We start from the raw sequence: 24,019 nt of genomic DNA, 5'->3' as shown, positions 1-24,019 counted from the left end.
CTGGTTAACCAATACTTTAAGAACCACTGCCTCTACTTCCTCTCCACACCTGCCAAGTTGCTGGGCAGTGGAGGCCACTCCTCCAACAAGGAGAAGGAAATGATCGCCAGGTACGTTGATCGCCAAATGCTTTGAGAGTAATACCAAAGATATGCCGTAGTACCAGGGCTCTAGGTGCAAGATCACATGGTACGTCTTTAAAAAAAAAACTCAGAATCGTTGATCTTTCATTAAGAAAAATGATCTGCCTAAAACCTTTCGCACAATACCTTTCTTGTTATACTCTGTCTGCTGTACTCTCATATCTCCTCCTCTCCTTATATCTCCTCCTCTCCTCTTTTATGGAATCTACTTCATTTCCTTGGACCGTTTGACCTTAATAACCTACTTATTTTTCATTCCGGTCCTCCCTTCCTATCCTCCCATACCCTCCCTTTCCTTTCATTCTCCACTCCTCCTTTTCTCCTCCTCCTCCACTTACTCCTCCTCTTACTCCTCCTCCTCCCTCAGTATCTTCTGTAAGTTGGCAGCTCTGGTGAGACACAGAGTATCTCTCTTTGGTAAGGATCCTGAACCTGCATGGTGGACTGATGCCTGTTGGTCACCTCGCAATCTCATCTCTCTTACCATCTCTCTACATCAATCTCATCTCTCTCTGTCTCTCTACATCAATATCCATCTCTCTCGGTCTCTCTCATTGTCTCTGTCTCTCTCATTGTCTCTGTCTGTCTGTGTCTGTTTCTATCGCTCTCTTTCTTTCTCTCTCTCTCTCTCTCTCAATTTCTCTCTCTCAATCCCTCTATCGCGATCTCTCTATGTCAATCTCTCTCTCTCTACCCCAATCTCTGTCTCTTTCCATCTGTCTCGATCAATGTCTTTCACCCCTTCCTGTTCAATCATCATAACAGAACACCCTCTCCGTTCTATGTTACATTTACATACATTACCACCCCTTCTATCTTTCTATCTGCCTCCCTCTAAACTTCCACCTCTCTCCAACCCTTCTATCTGCCTCCCTCTAAACTTCACCTCTCTCCAACCCTTCTAACTTCCACCTCTCTCCAACCCTTCTATCTTTCTATCTTCCCCCTCTAAATTTCCACCCCTCTCCAACCCTTCTATCTGCCTCCCTCTAAACTTCCACCTCTCCAACCCTTCTGTCGTTCTATCTGCCTCCCCCTTGACACCCTCTAAACTTCCACCTCTCTCAAACCCTTCTATCTGCCTCCCTCTAAACCTCCACCTCTCTCCACAGTTGTGCTTCTGCTCTGCATTGCTCTTCTCCTTAGCTAGCTGCATCTCCTCTCTTGTTGTTGTTGTTGTTGTGTAACCGTCAGCATCTCTGGTTACACACAGTGGTTAGTAAGTGTTGGTTGTGACGATCAAACCTCCACAGGTGTTGGGGTTAGCTAACTCAGGTGCTGCGTGGTTGGTTTGTTTAGAGCGCTTGGCTTGAGGCAGTGCCTTCTCTATCTGCGTCCACTTCATCCACCAAACACAATGACACACACATCCTGTTCAACTCTTCTAGTCTCAGCACAGTTACATGTCATTCATTAGTATCTGGATAAACTGGTGGGAAATACCAACCATTGAGTTGTTTTCGGAGAATAACAAGTGATTATTTCTACTGACCCTTTTTATAATGAGTTTAGCTGTTATTTACTTATCTTCTATCTACATTTGCCAGGTATTATTGATTGATTGATTGGTTGGTTGGTTGAGTGATTGATTGGTTGGTTGAGTGATTGGTTGGTTGGTTGGTTGGTTGAGTGATTGGTTGGTTCGTTGAGTGATTGGTTGGTTGGTTGAGTGATTGGTTGGTTTGTTGAGTGGTTGGTTGGTTGGTTGAGTGATTGGTTGGTTGGTTGAGTGATTGGTTGGTTGGTTGAGTGATTGGTTGGTTCGTTGAGTGATTGGTTGGTTGGTTGAGTGATTGGTTGGTTGGTTGAGTGATTGGTGGGTTGGTTGAGTGATTGATTGCTTGGTTGAGTGATTGGTTGGTTGGTTGAGTGATTGGTTGGTTCGTTGAGTGATTGGTTGGTTGGTTGAGTGATTGGTTGGTTGGTTGAGTGATTGGTTGGTTGGTTGAGTGATTGGTTGGTTGGTTGAGTGATTGGTTGGTTGAGTGATTGGTTGGTTGGTTGAGTGATTGGTTGGTTGGTTGAGTGATTGGTTGCTTGATGGATGGATTGATAACAGAGTCTCTGTGTGTTGTCAGGAACGGATGCTGGCGCGGTGGTGAATTGTCTGCACATCCTGTCACGATCACTGGACGCCAGGTAACACACGCTCAACACGTCCGCCAACAACACATTATACACACCGTTGGACACCAACTATGACTGAGGGAGATCTACTGAGGGCAGGATGTTTACATTCTGTCAGAACAGGATGTCGTTACATCTCAGGTATCCTGTGGAGAGGAGAAGGGCCGCAGTCTGTTTTCAGTCAACGGATAAGTTAGGACAGGGAGTGAATTAGGGAGGAATGTGGGCCGAGGTCACAGTCAGATGAAGTGAGAAAGAACAGGCATCGTTAAAGTTCTGCCTGGCAACAGAGATCGATTGGCTGTCCAGATGTGTCAGATGAGGTCAAGAACGAACAGTCCTATGACATACACACATAGGAGGCAGGGCCATGACTACACCAATGAGAGGTACCACCTACATTTCTGCCTAGCAACAGAGATGTATTGGCTGTCGAGATGTGCAAGGAGTTGACTCCGCCCAGCAGAGGGTATAAATAAGTGTACTTGTGGAACCATGTCTTTGTCTGACACGGAACCCAAACCGGCTGCGCGCGTGCGCCCTCGTGCATATGTTTATTTTGTCCCCTTTCACCAAACGCAGGTTAAGATATCAAAACAAACTCTGAACCAATTATAATTACTTTGACAACAGGTCGAAAAGCATTGAACATGTACAGCTTGCACTTGCAAGGTAATTTATCCTGGGATATAAACATTGAGTTGTTATTTTACCTGAAATGCACCAGGTCCTCTACTCCAACAATTAATTCACACATAAAACGGTCAACCGAATCGTTTCTAGTCATCTCTCCTCCTTCCGGGCTTTTTCATCTTTGAACTTATATGGTGATTGGCATCTACACTTTCATAGTATTACCACGACAACCGGCAAAACATTTAGTCTTTCAATCACCCACATGGGTATAACCAATGAGGAGATGGCACGGTGGGTACCTGCTTCTATGAACCAATGAGGAGATGGCACGGTGGGTACCTGCTTCTATAAACCAATGAGGAGATGAGGAGATGCAGGACTTTCAGCGCGATCTGCCTCAGAAATAGAAAGGAGTTCTATTGTAGCCCTTGGAAACGCAGACGCTCGTTGGCGTGCGCGAGCAGTGTGGGTGCAGTAATTGAATAACATAGATTTCTAAATGTATTTTGCAACGCGAGAGGTGTGGTCAGCCTGTTATGCAGCTGTTTGACCCAGTGGGTAAATAGCAACTCACACATACTACAATACTATAATACACACTCACATATACTACAATACTATAATACAACTCACATATACTACAATACTATACTACACACTCACATATACTACAATACTATACTACAACTCACACATACTACAATACTATACTACAACTCACACATACTACAATACTATAATACACACTCACACATACTACAATACTATAATACACACTCACACATACTACACTACAACTCACACATACTTCAATAATATACTACAACTCACATATACTACAATACTATACTACAACTCATACATACTACAATACTATAATACAACTCACACATACTACAATACTATAATACAACTCACACATACTACAATACTATAATACAACTCACATATACTACAATACTATACTACAACTCACACATACTACAATACTATAATACAACTCACATATACTACAATACTATAATACAACTCACACATACTACAATACTATAATACAACTCACACATACTACAATACTATAATACAACTCACATATACTACAATACTATACTACAACTCACACATACTACAATACTATAATACAACTCACATATACTACAATACTATAATACAACTCACACATACTACAATACTATAATACAACTCACACATACTACAATACTATAATACACAATCACACATACTACAATACTATAATACAACTCACACATACTACAATACTGTAATACAACTCACATATACTACAATACTATAATACAACTCACATATACTACAATAATATAATACAACTCACATATACCACAATACTATATTACAACTCACATATACTACAATACTATAATACAACTCACACATACTACAATACTGTAATACAACTCACACATACTACAATACTATAATACAACTCACATATACTACAATACTATATTACAACTCACATATACTACAATACTATAATACAACTCACACATACTACAATACTATAATACACAATCACACATACTACAATACTATAATACACACTCACATATACTACAATATTATAATACAACTCACATATACTACAATAATATTTTACAACTCACATATACTACAACACTATAATACAACTCACATATACCACAATACTATAATACAACTCACACATACTACAATACTATAATACACACTCACACATACTACAATACTATAATACACACTCACACATACTACACTACTATAATACAACTCACATATACTACAATACTATAATACAACTCACACATACTACAATACTATAATACAACTCACATATACTACAATACTATACTACAACTCACACATACTACAATACTATAATACAACTCACATATACTACAATACTATACTACAACTCACACATACTACAATACTATAATACAACTCACATATACTACAATACTATAATACAACTCACACATACTACAATACTATAATACAACTCACACATACTACAATACTATAATACAACTCACATATACTACAATACTATACTACAACTCACACATACTACAATACTATAATACAACTCACATATACTACAATACTATAATACAACTCACACATACTACAATACTATAATACAACTCACACATACTACAATACTATAATACACAATCACACATACTACAATACTATAATACAACTCACATATACTACAATACTATAATACAACTCACATATACTACAATATTATATTACACTCTCCTTTATTTTCTAATGTGTATCTATTCAAACGTACAGTATAGTTTTTACATAATGATCTCTCTCTCTCTTTCTCTCCTTGTCTTTCCCTCTCTCCATGATGGTAATGATCTCTCTCTCCTTGTCTTTCCCTCTCTCCAGGACGGTAATGAAGTCAGGTCCTGAGATTGTGAAGGCAGGACTGCGTCAGTTCTTTGAGAGCGCTGCAGACGACATAGAGAAGATGGTGGAGAATCTGAAGCTGGGCAAGGTTTCTAGCAGGAACCAGGTCAGAGATGATACCGTAACGTTAGTCCTACAGCAGGTGGTTCCTCACAGCTGCCCTTCTGAGTTACCTCCTCCCTCCTTCTCTCTCTCCCCTCTCTCTCTCCTCTCTCTCTCCCCTCTCTCTCTCCTCTCTTCTTCTCTCTCTCCTTCTCTCTCACCCCTCGCTCTCTCCTCTCTCCTTCTCTCTCCCCCCTCTCTCTCTCCTCTCTCCTTCTCTCTCTCTCCTCCCTCCTTCTCTCTCCCCCTCTCTCTCCTCTCTCATTCTCTCTCTCTCCTCCCTCCTTCTCTCTCCCCCTCTCTCTCTCCTCTCTCCTCTCTCGTTCTCTCTCCCCCGTCTCTCTCTCCTCTCTCCTTCTCTCTCTCTCCCATCTCCTTCTCTCTCTCCCCTCTCCTTCTCTTTCTCTTCTCCTTCCATCTCTCACCCACCCCTCTCCTTCTCTCTCTCTCCTCCCTCCTTCTCTCTCCCTCTCTCCTCTCTCTCCCCTCTCCTCTCTCTCTCTTCTCCATCTATCTCTCTCCCCTCTCCTTCTCTCTCTCTCTTCTCCATCTATCTCTCTCCCCTCTCCTCTCTCTCTCTTCTCCATCTGTCTCTCACCCCTCTCCTTCTCTCTCTCTTCTCCATCTCTCTCTCTCACCCCTCTCCATCTCTCTCTCTCACCCATCTCCTTCTCTCTCCCCTCTCAATCTATCTCTCCCTCTCTTCCCCTCCCCCCATTCCTCTATCTCTTTGTCTCCGTGTGCAGGTGAAGGGTGTGTCCCAGAACATCAACTACACCACCATCGCCCTGCTCCCTGTCCTGACCACCCTGTTCGACCACATCGCCCAGCACCAGTTTGGGGACGACGTCATCTGTGAGTCTGCCAACCTCCTCAACTGCTTCACCACATTAACATAACGGTAGAGGGTCAGTCTACATCACCACATTAACATAATGGTAGAGGGTCAGTCTATATCACCACATTAACATAATGACAGAGGGTCAGTCTACATCACCACATTAACATAACGATAGAGGGTCAGTCTACATCACCACATTAACATAATGATAGAGGGTCAGTCTACATCACCACATTAACATAATGACAGAGGGTCAGTCTACATCACCACATTAACATAATGACAGAGGGTCAGTCTACATCACCACATTAACATAATGACAGAGGGTCAGTCTACATCGCCACATTAACATAATGATAGAGGGTCAGTCTACATCACCACATTAACATAATGACAGAGGGTCAGTCTACATCACCACATTAATGTAATGATAGAGGGTCAGTCTACATCACCACATAACGATAGAGGGTCAGTCTACATCACCACATTAACATAATGACAGAGGGTCAGTCTACATCACCACATAACGATAGAGGGTCAGTCTACATCACCACATTAACATAATGACAGAGGGTCAGTCTACATCGCCACATTAACATAACGATAGAGGGTCAGTCTACATCACCACATTAACATAATGATAGAGGGTCAGTCTACATCACCACATTTACATAATGACAGGGGGTCAGTCTACATCACCACATTAACATAATGACAGAGGGTCAGTCTACATCACCACATAATGACAGAGGGTCAGTCTACATCAGTACATTAACATAACGATAGAGGGTCAGTCTACATCACCACATAATGATAGAGGGTCAGTCTACATCACCACATTAACATAATGACAGAGGGTCAGTCTACATCAGTACATTAACATAATGACAGAGGGTCAGTCTACATCAGTACATTAACATAATGACAGAGGGTCAGTCTACATCACCACATTAACATAATGATAGAGGGTCAGTCTACATCACCACATTAACATAATGACAGAGGGTCAGTCTACATCAGTACATTAACATAATGACAGAGGGTCAGTCTACATCACCACATTAACATAATGATAGAGGGTCAGTCTACATCACCACATTAACATAATGATAGAGGGTCAGTCTACATCACCACATTAACATAATGACAGAGGGTCAGTCTACATCACCACATAACGATAGAGGGTCAGTCTACATCACCACATTAACATAATGACAGAGGGTCAGTCTACATCAGTACATTAACATAATGACAGAGGGTCAGTCTACATCAGTACATTAACATAACGATAGAGGGTCAGTCTACATCACCACATAACGATAGAGGGTCAGTCTACATCACCACATTAACATAACGATAGAGGGTCAGTCTACATCAGTACATTAACATAATGACAGAGGGTCAGTCTACATCAGTACATTAACATAACGATAGAGGGTCAGTCTACATCACCACATAATGACAGAGGGTCAGTCTACATCACCACATAATGACAGAGGGTCAGTCTACATCACCACATAATGGTAGAGGGTCAGTCTACATCACCACATAATGACAGAGGGTCAGTCTACATCACCACATAATGACAGAGGGTCAGTCTACATCAGTACATTTGTAAGTCGCTCTGGATAAGAGCGTCTGCTAAATGACTTAAATGTAAATGTAAATGTTAAATGTACATTAACATAATGACAGAGGGTCAGTCTACATCACCACATAATGGTAGAGGGTCAGTCTACATCACCACATAATGGTAGAGGGTCAGTCTACATCAGTACATTAACATAATGACAGAGGGTCAGTCTACATCACCACATAACGATAGAGGGTCAGTCTACATCAGTACATTAACATAATGATAGAGGGTCAGTCTACATCACCACATTAACATAATGATAGAGGGTCAGTCTACATCAGTACATTAACATAATGACAGAGGGTCAGTCTACATCACCACATAACGATAGAGGGTCAGTCTACATCAGTACATTAACATAATGATAGAGGGTCAGTCTACATCACCACATTAACATAATGGTAGAGGGTCAGTCTACATCAGTACATTAACATAACGATAGAAGGTCAGTCTACATCACCACATAACGATAGAGGGTCAGTCTACATCAGTACATTAACATAACGATAGAGGGTCAGTCTACATCACCACATTAACATAACGATAGAGGGTCAGTCTACATCACCACATAATGGTAGAGGGTCAGTCTACATCACCACATAATGGTAGAGGGTCAGTCTACATCACCACATTAACATAACGATAGAGGGTCAGTCTACATCACCACATTAACATAATGACAGAGGGTCAGTCTACATCACCACATAATGACAGAGGGTCAGTCTACATCAGTACATTAAAATAACGATAGAGGGTCAGTCTACATCACCACATTAACATAACGATAGAGGGTCAGTCTACATCACCACATTAACATAACGATAGAGGGTCAGTCTACATCACCACATTAACATAATGACAGAGGGTCAGTCTACATCACCACATTAACATAATGACAGAGGGTCAGTCTACATCACCACATTAACATAATGACAGAGGGTCAGTCTACATCACCACATAATGACAGAGGGTCAGTCTATATCAGTACATTAACATAATGACAGAGGGTCAGTCTACATCACCACATTAACATAATGATAGAGGGTCAGTCTATATTACATTAACATAACGATAGAGGGTCAGTCTATATTACATTAACATAATGACAGAGGGTCAGTCTACATCAGTACATTAACATGACCCCTGTCTGTCTGTCTGTCTGTCTGTCTGTCTGTCTGTCTGTCTGTCTGTCTGTCTGTCTGTCTGTCTGTCTGTCTGTCTGTCTGTCTGTCTGTCTGTCTGTCTGGCTCCAGTCTTCTGTCTATCTGACCCCTGTCTATCTCGCTGACCCCTGTCTGTCTCTCTGACCCCTGTCTGTCTATCTGACCCCTGTCTGTCTATCTGACCCCTGTCTGTCTGTCTGACCCCTGTCTGTCTGTCTGTTTGGCTGCGGTCTTCTGTCTGTCTGACCCTTGTCTGTCTCTCTGACCCCTGTCTGTCTATCTAACTCCTGTCTGTCTCTCTGACTCCTATCTGTCTGTCTGTTTCTCTGATTCCTTCCTGTCTGTCTCTCTGACTCCTGTCTGTCTCTCTGACTCCTATCTGTCTGTCTGTTTCTCTGATTCCTTCCTGTCTGTCTCTCTGACTCCTGTCTGTCTTTCTGACTCCTATCTGTCTGTCTGTTTCTCTGATTCCTTCCTATCTGTCTCTCTGACTCCTGTCTGTCTGTCTGACTCCTCTCTGTCTGTCTAACTCCTGTCTGTCTCTCTGACTCCTGTCTGTCTCTCTGACTCCTGTCTATCTGATTCCTTCCTGTCTGTCTGTCTGTCTGACTCCTATCTGTCTCTCTGACTCCTGTCTGTCTCTCTGACTCCTGTCTATCTGATTCCTTCCTGTCTGTCTATCTGACTCCTATCTGTCTCTCTGACTCCTGTCTATCTGATTCCTTCCTGTCTGTCTCTCTGACTCCTGTCTGTCTCTCTGACTCCTGTCTGTCTGTCTGACTCCTGTCTGTCTCTCTGACTCCTGTCTGTCTGTCTGACTCCTGTCTATCTGATTCCTTCCTGTCTGTCTCTCTGACTCCTGTCTATCTGATTCCTTCCTGTCTGTCTCTCTGACTCCTGTCTGTCTCTCTGACTCCTGTCTGTCTCTCTGACTCCTGTCTATCTGATTCCTTCCTGTCTGTCTGTCTGACTCCTGTCTGTCTCTCTGACTCCTGTCTGTCTCTCTGACTCCTGTCTATCTCTCTGACTCCTGTCTGTATGATTCCTTCCTGTCTGTCTGTCTGACTCCTGTCTGTCTGTCTGACTCCTGTCTGTCTGTCTGACTCCTGTCTATCTCTCTGACTCCTGTCTGTATGATTCCTTCCTGTCTGTCTCTCTGACTCCTGTTTGTCTGTCTGACTCCTGTCTGTCTCTCTGACTCCTGTCTGTCTCTCTGACTCCTGTCTATCTGATTCCTTCCTGTCTGTCTGCCCTCCAGTGGATGACCTTCAGATCTCGTGTTACAGGATCATGTGTTCCATCTACTCGCTGGGCACCGTGAAGACGCCTCACGCTGAGAAGTTAGTACACACTACCTGCTTAAAGGGAAATTACAATCAAAATAATTCTCTCTTTTGCTATTTTTCCCCATTTGATACAGTCCCCAAAATATTTATCATGTCATCAGTCAAATTTTCAAGATATCGGACTTCCAAGAAGCATTTTGACGATGTGGCCAGTGACACTTTGCTTCTTGAAAGTCTGATATCTTGAAAGTTTGACTGCTGACATTCAAAATATGTTGGGACAATGAAAGAAATACCAAAATACTGTTTTTGAATGGAGTTTTGCTTTCAATATTGAATATATGTGTGTGTGGTGTGTGTGTGGGGGGGTGGAGGGTTAAAAGTTATTCCAGTTTTGTTTTTCATCAAGTTGTATGTTTGACGTTATGTCTGGGCTATGCCATGTCTCACCGTATCTGTTTGTCTGTCTGTCTGTCTGTCTGTCTGTCTGTCTGTCTGTCTGTCTGTCTGTCTGTCTGTCTGTCTGTCTGTCTGTCTGTCTGTCTGTCTGTCTGTCTGTCTGTCTGTCTGTCTGTCTGTCTGTCTGTCTGTCTGTCTGTCTGTCTGTCTGTCTGTCTGTCTGTCTGTCTGTCTGTCTGTCTGTCTGTCTGTCTGTCTGTCTGTCTGTCTGTCTGTCTGTCTGTCTGTCTGTCTGTCTGTCTGTCTGTCTGTCTGTCTGGGCTCAGTGTTTATAGTGGTTATTATCGCTATGGGCTCAGTGTTTATAGTGGTTATTATCACTATGGGCTCAGTGTTTATAGTGGTTATTATCGCTATGGGCTCAGTGTTTATAGTGGTTATTATCCCTGTGGGCTCAGTGTTTATAGTGGTTATTATCGCTATGGGCTCAGTGTTTATAGTGGGTATTATCGCTATGGGCTCAGTGTTTATAGTGGGTATTATCGCTGTGGGCTCAGTGTTTATAGTGGTTATTATCGCTATGGGCTCAGTGTTTATAGTGGTTATTATCGCTATGGGCTCAGTGTTTATAGTGTCTCTGGTTATTATCGCTGATCCTGATGTTTGTTTGTTCAGGTTTCTGTTCTGTTACTATAACACACTTTGCAGTCCATGAGCGTCAGACCAATAATGTTTTGTCGTGTCTGTATACAGGCAGAGGCCGGCTCTGGGGGAGTGTCTGGCTAATCTTGCCGCTGCCATGCCTGTGGCCTACCTGGAGCCTGGGCTCAACGAGTACAACGCCTACTCTGTGTACACCACGAAGACACCCAGAGAGAGAGGCAGTGAGTCAAACCTGTCTGTATCTAAATATGTGTCTCCATGTCGAAATAGCTGTCTCTATATCTATATCTGTCTCTCTATATCTATCTCTCTATCTATATCTGTCTCTCTATCTATATCTGTCTCTCTATCTATATCTGTCTCTCTATCTAGATCTCTCTCTCTATATCTGTCTGTCTATCTATATCTGTCTCTCTATATCTATCTATCTCTCTATCTATATCTGTCTCTCTATATCTGTCTCTCTATATCTGTCTCTCTATATCTATCTATATCTGTCTCTCTTTCTATATCTGTCTCTATATCTATATCTGTCTCTATATCTATATCTGTCTCTATATCTATATCTGTCTCTCTATCTATATATCTATCTATCTATATAATTCCCTGAATGACCATTCGCTTCCTCTCTCTCTCTCTCTCTCTCTCTCTCTCTCTCTCTCTCTCTCTCTCTCTCTCTCTCTCTCTCTCTCTCTCTCTCTCTCTCTCTCTCTCTCTCTCTCTCTCTCTCTATATATCTATATATATATATATATCTGTCTCTCTATATCTATCTCTCTATCTATATCTGTCTCTCTATATCTGTCTCTCTATCTATATCTGCCTCTCTATCTATATCTCTCTCTCTATATCTGTCTCTCTATATCTATCTCTCTATCTATATCTGCCTCTCTATCTATATCTGTCTCTCTATATCTATCTATCTATCTCTCTATATCTATCTATCTATATCTGTCTCTCTATATCTATCTATCTATCTATATCTGTCTCTCTATATCTATCTATCTATATCTGTCTCTCTTTCTATATCTCTCTCTCTATATCTGTCTCTCTTTCTATATCTCTCTCTCTATATCTGTCTCTCTATATCTATCTATCTATATCTGTCTCTCTATCTAGTTCTGTCTCTCTATCTATATCTGTCTCTCTATCTATATCTGTCTCTATATCTATATCTGTCTCTCTATCTATATCTGTATCTGTCTCTCTATCTATATACAGTTGAAGTCGGAAGTTTACATACACTTAGGTTGGTGTCATTAAAACTTGTTTTTCAACCACTCCACACATTTCTTGTGAACAAACTATAGTTTTGGCAAGTCTGTTAGGACATCTACTTTGTGCACGACACAAGACAGATTATTTCACTTATAATTCACAGTATCACAATTCCAAATGGCTGAGATGGAGTGGCCATCACAAAACAAAACCCTGACCTCAATCCTATAGAACATTTGTGGGCAGAACTGAAAAAGCCTGTGCGAGCAAGGAGGCCTACAAACCTGACTCAGTTACACCAGCTCTGACAGGAGGAATGGGCCAAAATTCACCCAACTTATTGTGGGAAGCTTGTGGAAGGCTACCCAAAACGTTTGACCCAAGTTAAACAATTTAAAAGCAATGCTACCAAATACTAATTGAGTGTATGTAAACTTCTGACCCACTGGGAATGTGATGAAATAAAGGCTGAAATAAATCATTTTCTCTACTATTATTCTGACATTTCACATTATTAAAATAAAGTGGTGATCCTAACTGACCTAAGACAAGGACTTTTTACTAGGATTAAATGTCAGGAATTGTGAAAAACGGAGTTGAAATGTATTTGGCTAAAGTATATGTAAGCTTCCGACTTCAAATGTATGTTTCTCTATCTACATTTGTTTTTATATATATATATATTGGTCTCTATCTATATCTATGTCTGTCTCTGTCTATATCTATCTCTATATCTATATCTGTCATTATATCTATATCTCTTTCTGTCTATATCTATATCTGTATATCTGTCTCTATCTATATCTATGTCTGTCTCTGTCTATCTGTCTCTATATCTATATCTGTCATTATATCTATATCTCTTTCTGTCTATATCTATATCTGTATATCTGTATCTATCTATATCTATGTCTGTCTCTCTATCTACATCTCTATCTTTCTCTATATCTATAAATATCTCCTCTGTATTTCTCACCCCTCTCTCTCTCTCTCTTTCTTTCTCTAAGTGTAGAAATGACACAATATTTTTCCTCACTCTCCCAGCACGTAGAAGAGCTTGGCACTGACATCCCAGAGCATTAATAACCCAATATGTTTATTCTCTGACCTTCCTGCCCCCCCCCCCCCCCCCCATCTCTCTACCCTTCCTGCCCCCCCCCTACCCCTGCCCCCCCCTCCATCTCTCTACCCCTGCCAGTCCTGGGCCTGCCCAGCCAAGTAGAGGAGCTGTGTACGGACATCCCAGAGCTAGATGTCCTGATGAAGGAGATCGGGGACCTGGCAGAGTCAGGGGCTCGCTACACTGAGATGCCCCACGTTATCGAGATCACCCTGCCCATGCTGTGTAACTACCTTCCCCGTTGGTGGGAGAGAGGTCTGGAGAACTACCCCGACCTGGACGGACAGCTCTGTACTGACGTCACCTCAGAGCAACTCAACCAGTTGCTGGGCAACATCATGAAGATAGTGGTGAATAATCTGGGGATAGACGAAGCCTCCTGGATGAAACGCCTGGCAGGTTGGTGGGGAGGGGAGAGGGAGATGACTGGCTGGTTGGTGGTGTGGGGGGGGGGGGGGGAGAGGGAGATGACTGGCTGGTTGGTGGGGGGAGGAGAGGGAGATGACTGGCTGGTTGGTGGTGTGGGGGGGGGGTGACTGGCTGGTTGGTGGGGGGAGGAGAGGGAGATGACTGGCTGGTTGGTGGTGTGGGGGGGTGACTGGCTGGTTGGTGGGGGGAGGAGAGGGAGATGACTGGCTGGTTGGTGGGGGAGGAGAGGGAGATGACTGTCTGGTTGGTGGTGTGGGGGGTGGGGGGGGTGACTGGCTGGTTGGTGGGGGAGGAGAGGGAGATGACTGGCTGGTTGGTGGTGTGGGGGGTGACTGGCTGGTTGGTGGGGGGAGGAGAGGGAGATGACTGGCTGGTTGGTGGGGGAGGAGAGGGAGATGACTGGCTGGTTGGTGGTGTGGGGGGATGTGACTGGCTGGTTGGTGGGGGGAGGAGAGGGAGATGACTGGCTGGTTGGTGGTGTGGGGGGTAGGGGGGGGGTGACTGGCTGGTTGGTGGGGGAGGAGAGGGAGATGACTGGCTGGTTGGTGGGGGAGGAGAGGGAGATGACTGGCTGGTTGGTGGGGGGATGAGAGGGAGATGACTGGCTGGTTGGTGGTGTGGGGGGTGGGGGTGACTGGCTGGTTGGTGGGGGGAGATGACTGGTTGGTTGGTGGGGGGAGGAGAGGGAGATGACTGGCTGGTTGGTGGGGGGAGGAGAGGGAGATGACTGGCTGGTTGGGGGGTGGGGGGGTGACTGGCTGGGGTGGGGGGAGGAGGGGAGATGACTGGCTGGTTGGTGGGGGGAGGAGAGGGAGATGACTGGCTGGTTGGTGGGGGAGGAGAGGGAGATGACTGGCTGGTTGGTGGGGAGGAGAGGGAGATGACTGGCTGGTTGGTGGGGGGAGGAGAGGGAGATGACTGGCTGGTTGGTGGGGGGAGGAGAGGGAGATGACTGGCTGGTTGGTGGGGAGATGTTTTAGAAATTATGTCGTTTTCAGTTCATGGTTATGTGTTCAGAGATCAATTGTTGCTAACCTTGCTTTTCTATGGGTGTTGAGTAACGACCTTTCAACATTGGGCCCTGTGTGTCCTGCCTGTCCTGTACGTGTCCAGTGTTTGCCCAGCCCATCGTTAGCAGGGCCAAGCCTGAGATGTTGAAGTCTCATTTCATCCCGACCATGGAGAAACTGAAGAAACGGAGTGGGAAGGTGGTGGCCGAGGAGGAGCAGCTGAGACTGGAGGGGAAGTCTGAGGTGGACAGTGAGGAAGGAACCATTAGGGATGAGTTTGCTGTTCTCTGCAGAGACCTCTACGCTCTGTACCCTCTACTGATCAGATATGTGGATAACAACAGGTACTGTGGAATCATAAACCAACACGTCACAAATCACACACACACACACACACACACACACACACACACACACACACACACACACACACACACACACACACACACACACACACACACACACACACACACACACACACACACACACACACACACACACACACACACACACACACACACACACACACACACACACACACACACACAATCACACACACACACAATCACACACACACACACAATCACACACACACACACATAATCACACACACACACATAATCACACACACACACACACAATCACACACACACACAATCACACACACACACAATCACACACACACGTAATCACACACGCACACAATCACACACGCACACAATCACACACACACGTAATCACACACGCACACAATCACACACACACACACACACAATCACACACACACATAATCACACACACACATAATCACACACACACACAATCACACACACAAAATACACCTGTCCATTTTCTTGTTGTTCCAGGGCTCGATGGTTGACCTGTCCAGACCCAGATGCTGAGGAACTCTTCAGGATGGTTGGAGAGGTGTTCATCTTCTGGTCCAAGTCTCATGTGAGTGTGCCCTCCTTTAACACACCCACCCATTTCTCCTTTGCCAAGAAAATCCATCCACCTGACAGGTATTGGAATATCAAGAAGCTGATTAAAGAGTATGATTATTGCACAGGTGCACCTTGTGCTGAGGGACAATAAAAGGCCTCTCTAAAATGTGCAGTTTTGTCTATACAACACAGATACCTCAAGTTTTGAGGGATTGGTATGCTGACTGCAGGAATGTCCACCAGAGCTGTTGCCAGATAATTTATTGTTAATTTCTCTACCACAAGCCGCCTCCAACGTCGTTTTAAAGAATTAGAGAATGCCGGCCTCACAACTGCAGACTGTGTGTATTGTGTCGTGTGGGCGAGCGGTTTGCTGATGTCAACGTTGTGAACAGAGTGCCCCATGGTGGCAGTGGGGTTATGGTAAGGGCAGTGTCGTGTCTGCCGGATTAAGTGATATGACATGCTATTCTATAAAATCCTTTCTCCGTAATTAATATTACCTGATTGAGCTAATCATGTAAATGTAATTAACTAGAAAGTCGGGGCACCACTAAATAATATTCATAGAGCTGTTATCTTCCAAATAAACTCTTAAAGACCTAGTAATATTTTACATCAATAGCAGTCAATATTAATTGTCACCTTAATTCAGTCTCATCTGAAAGTTGTACATTCTTGGTTATCTTCACGAACCCTGGCTAACAAGTTGAATCAGCAATACAAAATTGGGTTTAATTATTTATTTACTAAATACCTAACTAATCACACAGAATTACATAGACAAAGAATGAATCATACCTTGATTACAAATTACGTCAAAAAGGAAAATGTCCCTAGCGGACGGAACAGATATGACAGCTGGTTACACAAAAGAAAAGGGGCTGTGTTTGAGTGAAAGAGCAGGAAGACTGAGGAACAAAGGGAAGAAGCTGTGCTATCGTAAATACAGTATCTTATGCATTCTAAATTACCGCCCATTTGGAAAAGGAAAATGCAATAAATATTTACTCTGAGCTGCGCTTCGGTAGGTTGGTGGTAGATGGAAGACCGTGTTGCCAAACCGAGTCCTTTGTCCTTTGAAGAATGTCTCTGGTGGTCAATTGGATACGTTGTAGTAACGTCGTTGTGTGATAGACAGATACTCTGTCTGTTCTTTCCTAGACTGCGTTTGCAGCTGCTGTTGCTAACTCAACGGCTAGGAGGTATCACTTCTGTAGTGAATAAGAGTTCAAAGTTCATACCATTTGCAACCAAAGCTCACGCTGAGGTTGGCTTAGTTCCTTAGTTGACATGTTAGTCCTTTTAACTCAGAGGCTGCAGACCTCATGTACTTGGAACAGGAGTTGTTGTCAAGGCTATATATAGGAAGGGAAAGGAGGGCGTGTTTGAAAGGTTTTATAACCCATGTCTCTTCACAGGGGCGGGCCACTGATTGAGCAGAGCCCTAGCCTTATGAAAACCCAAATCTCTCACTTTAGAAGCTAAAATTACATTTAATCTCTTCACCAATAATTTTATATTCAAACCACAATTCCATGTGAATCCGATAACTACAATGTGCAGACTTTCCACTGTAGAGTTTGTCATCTTATCATTGATGAGAATGTCTCAGATGACAACTGAACTGACATCATATTCATTAAGTACCACCGCATATATTTCAATTGGTTGGATTACCAGAATATAGTTAATTTCCCCCCATCTACTGAAGTTCCCAGAATCTCTATGTTAACCAAGGGGTTTTCAAATTTCACATCAGTAGGGTAGAGAGAGGAAACAGGGGGGAAGAGGTATTTATGACTGTCATAAACCTACCCCCAGGCCAACATCATGACAGTCCACCCCATGTTGGGTTCAATCTTGCCATTAACCTGCATGTTGCAAACCAACATAAAAATGACTGTGGGTTGTCCTGGTTGTGGACCATCGTTGTGGTCCCTATCTGGTGGTCGACCCGAGTAGCGTTTCTGCAAAAAAAGAAGTCCGCTCCATGGCTCGGCAGCAGATGTCCAGATTGGGATCGCCGTTCCGGACGCGTCGTCTGGTCGTCCAGACTGGAAGATCTGGGCAGTAACTTAGGCAGAGGTTAACAACGCAAACACACTCATGAAATATATCATTACATTTCCTCCCAAATGAGCAGCGTTGTGGCACTGATGGTTGTATGTGGAAGTTATTTATGGCTCTATCATTTCCCACGTGCCGAAGAAAATGAAACAAAATGAATGAAAACATAAACAAAACTAAATATAGTTATGCCCCTTTAATCATCTAATTGGACTGTATTCTATCTACGTCCATGGTCTTGGCAAAATGACCCTATCATGGCATTGTCTAATGTCATATCTAGGGCTTTCCTAATTTTCAGGGTGTTGCTTAGGGTACTATCCTAAGTTGATAACTATATCTACAGCTGTAAGGCACTAGTTTTGGGCAGTCTACAGGGATGACCTATGGAGTTCTGAGAAGACAACTGGTGAGTGCTGTAGCTGTAGAGTTAGAGTTAAAGGCCTCAAAATAAATGTTCAACTTTACTAAGGCTGGTATTCTGCTCGAACCCTTAATCTTGGAATTACCATCCCGTATCCGGGAGAATTGTCATCAGCTACACTAATTAGCGTAGCGCAACGGCCAAATAATATTACTAGAAAATATTCATATTCATGAAATCACAAGTGAAATATAATGAAAACACAGCTTAGCCTTTTGTTAATCACCCTGTCATCTCAGATTTTGAAATTATGCTTTACAGCCAAAACAAGACAAGCGTTTGTGTAAGTTTATCGATAGCCTAGCATAGCATTATGTCCAGCTAGCAGCAGGAAGCTTGGTCACGAAAATCAGAAAAGCAATCAAATTTACCGTTTACCTTTGATGATCTTCGGATGTTTTCACTGACGAGACTCCCAGTTAGACAGCAAATGTTCCTTTGGTTCCATAAAGATTATTTTTCTACCCAAAATACCTCCGTTTGTTGGTCACGATATGTTGAGAAATCCACCGGAAATAGTGGTCATGACAACGGCGAAAAAAAAATCCAATTATATCCATAATATCGACAGAAACATGGCAAACCTTTTTTATAATCAATCCTCAAGGTGTTTTTCAAATATCTATTCGATAATATATCAACCGGGACAATTGGCTTTTCAGTAGGAGTGAGAGGAAAAATGACTACCTCTGTCTTTTATGCAAGAATCACTCTGAGCCCTCAGCTGGCCACTGACGCAATGTAGTCGTTTACGCTCATTCTTCAACATAAAGGCCTGAAACTACGTCTAAAGGCTGTAGACACCGTAGGGAATACGTAGAAAAAGGAATCTGGTTGATATCCCTTTCAATGGCCAATAGGGGTGCATAGGAACACAGCGGTTTCAAAATAAGAGGCACTTCCTGATTGGATTTTCCTCAGAGTTTCGCCTGCAATATCAGTTCTCTTATACTCACAGACAATATTTTGACAGTTTTGAAACTTTAGAGTCTTTTCTATCCTATGCTGACAATTATATGCATATTCTAGCATTTGGTCCTGAGAAATAGGTTGTTTATTGTGGGAACGTTATTTTTCCCAAAATAAAAATAGTGCCCCCTAGTTTCAAGCGGTTAAGTAATCCTAGCATCAATCTTAATGGGATGTTCCGTTTATGCTTACACAATGTCAAGGGAAGGAAACCAAGTATCCTGGCAGATTACAACTTGTTCAGAATGAGTCTGACGTAGTCAGGTAATTTTCAAGTCAATGCCTGGAGGTCAGTCAGAATTGGTGCCGAGGGAGTCTGTAGTGGTTTTACTACCAGTCACTGTCTTCCACTATTGTAGTGGCGGTAGGTATGAGGAAGTCCACTTCATAGCTGTTGTCCACGGAGGAGCTAACCTCATGACGGAAGTACTGTAAGTATTAGACCAGTGACTTCATGACTTCTAATAACTTCCCTCCTGAACAGAGGGTTCTATTTATTAGTGGCGTGTGTAACCATTGGAAGAGTGCAATGGAGATTCCCTTCCTCGTGTTTCACTCTGAGTGGCTCCTTTGTCGCTATTGTCAATAGCAATTTAACTTGTGAGGTTTCTAATCCTCTTACTGAGTGTTGCTGGACTGACTGTGGTATTGGTGCGACAGGGTAGCCTAGTGGTTAGAGCGTTGGACTAGTAACCCGAAGGTTGCAAGTTCAAACCCCCAAGCTGACAAGCTGTCGTTCTGCCCCTGAACAGGCAGTTAACCCACTGTTCCTAGGCCAGTTAACCCACTGTTCCTAGGCCAGTTAACCCACTGTTCCTAGGCCAGTTAACCCACTGTTCCTAGGCCAGTTAACCCACTGTTCCTAGGCGAGTTAACCCACTGTTCCTAGACCAGTTAACCCACTGTTCCTAGGCCAGTTAACCCACTGTTCCTAGGCCAGTTAACCTACTGTTCCTAGGCCAGTTAATCCACTGTTCCTAGGCCAGTTAACCTACTGTTCCTAGGCCAGTTAATCCACTGTTCCTAGGCCAGTTAATCCACTGTTCCTAGGCTGTCATTGAAATTAAGAATTTGTTCTTAACTGACTTGCCTAGTTAAATAAAGGTAAAATAAATCATGTTTCTCTCCCTTTCTCTCTGTTTCTCTCCCTTTCTCTCTGTTTCTCTCTGTTTCTCTCCCTTTCTCTCTGTTTCTCTCCCTTTGTCTCTGTTTCTCTCCCTTTTTCTCTCTGTTTCTCTCCCTTTCTCTCTGTTTCTCTCCCTTTGTCTCTGTTTCTCTCCCTTTCTCTCTGTTTCTCCCCTTTCTCCCTTTTTCTCTGTTTCTCTCCCTCTCTCTCTGTTTCTCTCCCTCTCTCTCTGTTTCTCTCCCTTATTCATTCCCCTTTTCTCCTTTCCTACATTTCAGAACTTCAAGCGTGAGGAGCAGAACTTTGTGGTAATGAATGAGATCAACAACATGTCTTTCCTGACCGCTGACAGCAAGAGTAAGATGAGCAAGGTGAGGCTGCATCCATCATGAGAAAAAAAGGCTCATAGTATATATAATCTACTATGGTTTATTTTATTAATGTAAACAACCATTTCAGTCCATAATATACCAATGCCTGTAGTCCTAAGGCCTGCTTGGTTAGAAGACAAAAGATACCGAGCCTTCAGGAAGTATTCACACCCCTTGACCTTTTCCACATGTTGTTGATGTTACAGGCTGAATTTACAATGGATTAAATCGTATTGTTTCACTGGCCTCTACACACAATACCCCATAATGACATCACAATACCCCATAATGACATCACAATAGCCCATAATGACATCACAATACCCCATAATGACATCCCAATACCCCATAATGACATCACAATAGCCCATAATGACATCACAATACCCCATAATGACATCACAATACCCCCATAATGTCAACGTGGAATTATGTTTTTAGACATGTTTGACGAGTTAATTAAACATGTAAAGCAGAAATGTCTTGAGTCAATAAGTATTCAACCCCGTTGTTTATGACGAGGAGCCTAAATAAGTTCAGGAGTAAAAATATGCTTATTAACAAATCACATTATAAGTCCCATGGACTTTCTGTGAACAATTATAGTGTTTAACATGATTGTTGAATGACTACCTCATCATATTTATTTCACCTTTATTTAACCAGGTAGGCTAGTTGAGAACACCTTTATTTAACCAGGTAGGCTAGTTGAGAACACCTTTATTTAACCAGGTAGGCTAGTTGAGAACACCTTTATTTAACCAGGTAGGCTAGTTGAGAACACCTTTATTTAACCAGGTAGGCTAGTTGAGAACACCTTTATTTAACCAGGTAGGCTAGTTGAGAACACCTTTATTTAACCAGGTAGGCTAGTTGAGAACACCTTTATTTAACCAGGTAGGCTAGTTGAGAACACCTTTATTTAACCAGGTAGGCTAGTTGAGAACACCTTTATTTAACCAGGTAGGCTAGTTGAGAACACCTTTATTTAACCAGGTAGGCTAGTTATTTATTTAACCAGGTAGGCTAGTTGAGAACACCTTTATTTAACCAGGTAGGCTAGTTGAGAACACCTTTATTTAACCAGGTAGGCTAGTTGAGAACAACTTTATTTAACCAGGTAGGCTAGTTGAGAACACCTTTATTTAACCAGGTAGGCTAGTTGAGAACACCTTTATTTAACCAGGTAGGCTAGTTGAGAACACCTTTATTTAACCAGGTAGGCTAGTTGAGAACAAGTTCTCATTTACAATTGCGACCTGGCCAAGATAAAGCACAGCAGTTCGACAGATACAACGACACAGAGTTACACATGGAGTAAAACAAACATACAGTCAATAATACAGTATAAACAAGTCTATATACGATGTGAGCAAATGAGGTGAGAAGGGAGGTAAAGGCAAAAAAGGCCATGGTGGCAAAGTAAATACAATATAGCAAGTAAAACACTGGAATGGTAGTTTTGCAATGGAAGAATGTGCAAAGTAGAAATAAAAATAATGGGGTGCAAAGGAGCAAATTAAATAAATAAATAAAATACAGTTGGTAAAGAGGTAGTTGTTTGGGCTAAATTATAGGTGGGCTATGTACAGGTGCAGTAATCTGTAAGATGCTCTGACAGTTGGTGCTTAAAGCTAGTGAGGGAGACAAGTGTTTCCAGTTTCAGAGATTTTTGCAGTTCGCAGAGAACTGGAAGGAGAGGCGGCCAAAGAAAGAATTGGTTTTGGGGGTGACTAGAGAGATATACCTGCTGGAGCGTGTGCTACTTGTGGGAGATGCTATGGTGACCAGCGAGCTGAGATAAGGGGGGATTTTACCTAGCAGGGTCTTGTAGATGACATGGAGCCAGTGGGTTTGGCGACGAGTATGAAGCGAGGGCCAGCCAACGAGAGCGTACAGGTCGCAATGGTGGGTAGTATATGGGTCTTTGGTGACAAAACGGATTGCACTGTGATAGACTGCATCCAATTTGTTGAGTAGGGTAGGGAGGCTATTTTGTAAATGACATCGCCAAAGTCGAGGATTTGGTAGGATGGTCAGTTTTACAAGGGTATGTTTGGCAGCATGAGTGAAGGATGCTTTGTTGCGAAATAGGAAGCCAATTCTAGATTTAACTTTGGATTGGAGATGTTTGATATGGGTATCTCTGTACCCCACACATACAATTATCTGTAAGGACTCTCAGTTGAACAGTGAATTTCAAACACAGATTCAATCACAAAGACAAGGGAGGTTTTACAATGCCTCACAAAGGGCACCTATTGGTTTATTGGTAAAGTGGAAAAAAACAGACATTGAATATCCCTCCCAATCACTACAGAGATACAGGCGTCCTTCCTAACTCAGTTGCCGGAGAGGAAGGAAACCACTCAGGGATTTCACCATGAGGCCAATGGTGATTTTAAACCAGTTACGGAGTTTGATGACTGTGATAGGAGAGAACTGAGGATGGATCAACAATATTCTAGTTATTCCATAATACTAACCTAAGCAGGACAAATAAGCTAAAACACAAGGCCAAATCTACACTGGAGTTGCTTGCCAAGAAGACAGTGAATGTTCCTGAGTGGCCTAGTTACAGTTTTGACTTAAATCAGCTTGAAAATCTATGGCAAGACATGAAAATGTCTGTCTGGCAATGATGAACAACCAACTTGTCAGTGCTGGAATAATGTAAAATATTGTAAAATACATGTTTGCGAAGCTCTTAGATACTTACCCAGAAATCATCACAGTTCAGGGGTCTGAATACTTATATAAATGAGATATTTCTGTTTTTAATTTTCAATACATTTGCAGAAATGTAATTAATGGGGTATTGTGTGCAGTTAACCCACTGTTCCTAGGCCGTCATTAAAAATAAGAATTTGTTCTTAAACTGACTTGCCTGGTTAAAT

At 42.7% G+C, this 24,019-nt stretch overlaps 1 protein-coding gene across 1 annotated transcript in view; it reads left to right on the top strand.

The window, feature by feature from the left end:
- The window catches only part of ryr1b (ryanodine receptor 1b (skeletal)), a 229,908-nt gene that overhangs the window by 122,886 nt on the left and 83,003 nt on the right, over positions 1-24,019 (top strand). The window contains exons 59-69 of the mRNA XM_046316567.1: positions 1-110; positions 511-560; positions 2,222-2,282; positions 5,331-5,457; positions 6,200-6,308; positions 10,352-10,433; positions 11,532-11,662; positions 13,858-14,178; positions 15,322-15,562; positions 16,085-16,172; positions 21,030-21,122. The exon at positions 1-110 is cut by the window's left edge and continues 12 nt beyond it. Of these exons, the coding sequence (XP_046172523.1) occupies positions 1-110; positions 511-560; positions 2,222-2,282; positions 5,331-5,457; positions 6,200-6,308; positions 10,352-10,433; positions 11,532-11,662; positions 13,858-14,178; positions 15,322-15,562; positions 16,085-16,172; positions 21,030-21,122 (1,413 nt within the window). The remainder of the gene's footprint in view (positions 111-510; positions 561-2,221; positions 2,283-5,330; positions 5,458-6,199; positions 6,309-10,351; positions 10,434-11,531; positions 11,663-13,857; positions 14,179-15,321; positions 15,563-16,084; positions 16,173-21,029; positions 21,123-24,019) is intronic.

The sequence above is a fragment of the Oncorhynchus gorbuscha genome, linkage group LG19 (assembly GCF_021184085.1).
Source record: "Oncorhynchus gorbuscha isolate QuinsamMale2020 ecotype Even-year linkage group LG19, OgorEven_v1.0, whole genome shotgun sequence".
Lineage (NCBI taxonomy): Eukaryota > Metazoa > Chordata > Actinopteri > Salmoniformes > Salmonidae > Oncorhynchus > Oncorhynchus gorbuscha.
This window is presented reverse-complemented; position numbering and strand designations above follow the sequence as displayed.